This window comes from Brassica oleracea, chromosome C6 (assembly GCF_000695525.1).
Source record: "Brassica oleracea var. oleracea cultivar TO1000 chromosome C6, BOL, whole genome shotgun sequence".
Taxonomy (NCBI): Eukaryota; Viridiplantae; Streptophyta; class Magnoliopsida; order Brassicales; family Brassicaceae; genus Brassica; species Brassica oleracea.
The window spans coordinates 5,880,013-5,883,075 of NC_027753.1; the positions used below are offsets into that span (position 1 = coordinate 5,880,013).

A 3,063-nucleotide genomic window follows, 5' to 3' on the forward strand; every position below is an offset into this window, starting at 1 on the left:
AGAACAAGAATAACACATATATGTTAAACAGGAACCAGAACAACAAGTAACAAGAACTTCCATATATGTTAAAGAGAAACCAGAACAAGCAACAAGATAAACTTCATGTTAATAACGAGAACAAGCAACATATATATTTAACACAAACGAGCAACTTAAACCAGAACAATCAACAAGATGTATTAAACAGAAACGAGCAACAATAACGAGAACAAGCAACTTAAACCAGTAAGACAAACCGAGACCTAAACTAAATGGACATCAACTCATCAATGAGTTTCTTCTTCAATGCCTCTTCATAATCCGGTAGTGGTCCTTGTTTAGCAATGAGACTGTCAAGTAGCTTCATTTTTGACAGCCTCTCTTTCAAAGCCAAATCTTCCTTCTTGAAGCTCCACATTGTCTGAAACTCAGACAGCTCTTTCCCATCAGCCATTGCCTTCTTAGAACTGGCCTTTGCTGCATTCACACCCTTGGGACGATTTGTTGCTTCATCATCGTCAACAGAATCTGCTTCAGTTGCTTTAGAGCTTGCTGAATGTGAAACATCCCCACACTTCCTCTTTTTGGAGCTTCCATCATTTTTAGCTGTAGACAGCTCACACCACTTCTGATCATTACGCAACTCTTTCCAAGCATGCTCAAGGGTGAATTTTTTTTTATGGTTGGTGAAGAATATTTCGTGGGCTAGCTTCAGGACATCATTCTCATTTTGTCCACTGGTCTTCTCTCTGGTACTTGCATCATATGCACCACAAAACTTGCAAACGACGTCATTGATCTTCTGCCACCGATTCTTACAGTGCGATGCCTCTCTCTTTTCACAGCCATCAAGCTTAGGACTAGCACTGTAGCACGCAGAAATTCTTTTCCAGAATGCAAGCAACCTTTGCTCATTCCCTATTACTGCATCTTTGCTCGTGTTTAACCACGAGCTGATGAGCACAACATCGTCTGTTGGCGACCATGTTCTTCTTTCTTTCCGACTAGCTTGAGAGTCTTCACCAAAGTTTGAATCCTCGGTGCCTTGACCACCAAAGAAGGGAAGTTGCGATGAAGATAGTGAAACACTATCTGATATGCTACCAAAGACAACATTTTGTTGTTGACTTCTAAGCAGATCAACAAAGTTTCAAGACGATGTAAAAGGATTAAAATCCATTTCCAAAGTGAAAGAGGAGAGAAACAACAGATAGAAATCTGTTGGAGATGGAAGAGAAGGTAGGAGTGATAAAGATGGAAGAGAGATCACACTTTTTTTACAGATAGCATTCAACACTCAAAACAACTAACAACAAACAGTTTTGAGTTGACATGTATCTAACTTATTGTTGGGGTCAAAAACGGTTATAAAATCAACGGCTATGATTATTTCTTATTCACGGATTTCTCGCAAAACATTCACTGAAAGAAAGATCGGAAGTGAACGAACGAGCGAATCCCGTACAAAAGCCACTCGCCGGAGAGCTGAACCGTCACGCGGGTCAGCTCGCCGGCGAGTGGTTGTGTTCGCCGGCGAGCTCAACCATCGCGCCTGAAACGTCGCGTGGTTGTGTTCGCCGGCGAGTTCGGCCGTCACGCAAGTCGGCTCGCCCGGCGAGCTCGACCTGATCCCGGCCTGTCCGACTTACTTCGACTCCCGTATATTCTGTGTGATATCCGACCTTCGGGACCATATACTTCTTGTTTCGTTTTGATTTAAGTTATTCTCGAAGTTTTATGACCAAAACCGAGAAATCGTATAAACGCCAAAAGGCCTAGGAACGGTCCGCAAGGATCCAGACTGGTCTAGAGGCCCATCTACGCTCTCAAAAGAGATTCGAGCCCATAAAGGTTATGACGGTTTGTCCTAACTCGCAGAAATACGATAAATGTAAAGATTCGAGGATAACTGTCAAGATCGACAAAAAATGGAATATGCCCGAAAGAGATAGACTTGACGACGAAAAATGGAATATTCCCAAAAGAGATAGACTTGGGCCCGAAGGCGAAGGATGGGCCACCGACCTAGAGCGACTATATAAGGAGAGCAGGAACAGAAGAAAAGGGGATCCGAGAATTTAGAATTAGAGAACTTAGGGCTTAGGTGGTTAGACTAGCACGACAAGGCTTAGGACGTCTTGGCCGCCTCTTATCAATCGTTCTAAAGTGATTACACAGAGAATTCGGACCTTCAAGGAAAAACGGGTTCACTCGGTTTTCCTCTATTATTATTTATTATAATCGACGGTGTGAATTTTGGTTTCCACAGTTTGGCGCTAGAAGGAGGGGGGGGGGTTTGACGATTTCTCTAACTCAAAAATCACTAAACGATAAAAGACACAGGATGTCTGCTCCAGCAGCTAACGATGTCGTTTCTTTTAAGGACCGGGCAATGGCCGATCACGCTAAATCCCACAACGATCTCCTTGTCATCGAGCTGACGATCCAGGACATCAACGTAGCAAGAGTGTTGGTCGACACCGGATGCTCGGCCAATATTATCTACAAAAGCACCCTCAAAAGAATGGAGATCGATCTGTGCGCCGTTACGGAGAGACCCAGCCAGATATTCGGACTCTCGGGAAATGCTACTATGACTCTCGGCTCGATCGACCTCGTTGTTAAAGCCGGGAGCGTAACCAAAGTCACGGAATTCTTAGTCATCGACCGCCCAACATCGTACAACGCGATCGTCGGTACTCCAAGGCTGAATTCCATGTGAGCGATCCCTTCGACATTCCATCTGTTCCTTAAGTTTCCAACCCCTCGTGGAATCGAAACTATACAAGGAGACCGCAGAATGTAACAAGTATGTTTCGTTGCCGAGTTAAAAAGAAAGAACTTGGCGATCGAAACTTCCCATAAAAAGAAAAGAAAGCTGACTCTCAATGAGAACACTCCGAAACGAGACTCAAAAGTCTTCTGGCAATCTCAAAGGGCCGAAGCCCTAGAAGGGAAGCGCGAACCGACTTCCGAACCGGTAATTTCGATCTGCCTCGACGAATCCTCTCCGGAACGATGCGTCGAGATTGGAGCCAACCTCCGCGAGCCACTAAAGACAGAGCTCATCGCCTGTCTCAA

General features: G+C 44.5%; 1 protein-coding gene across 1 annotated transcript; it reads right to left on the reverse strand.

Moving 5' to 3' along the window:
• Positions 1–250: 250 nt before the first annotated feature.
• Positions 251–1,162, reverse strand: LOC106297307 (glutathione S-transferase T3-like). The gene is made up of 2 exons (XM_013733576.1): positions 1,140–1,162; positions 251–1,082 (listed from the first exon to the last, which is right to left on the reverse strand). The coding sequence occupies exons 1-2, from the start codon at positions 1,160–1,162 to the stop codon at positions 251–253; spliced, it is 855 nt and encodes a 284-aa protein (XP_013589030.1).
• Between the last annotated feature and the right edge of the window lie 1,901 nt (positions 1,163–3,063).

Excerpts from the sequence above, each read along its gene's own strand:
- LOC106297307 (XM_013733576.1), bottom strand. The coding sequence starts at position 1,162 with ATGGATTTTAATCCTTTTACATC. Across the intron at positions 1,083-1,139 it reads GATTTTAATCCTTTTACATC|CATATCAGATAGTGTTTCAC; the intron begins GTCTTGAAACTT and ends TGTCTTTGGTAG.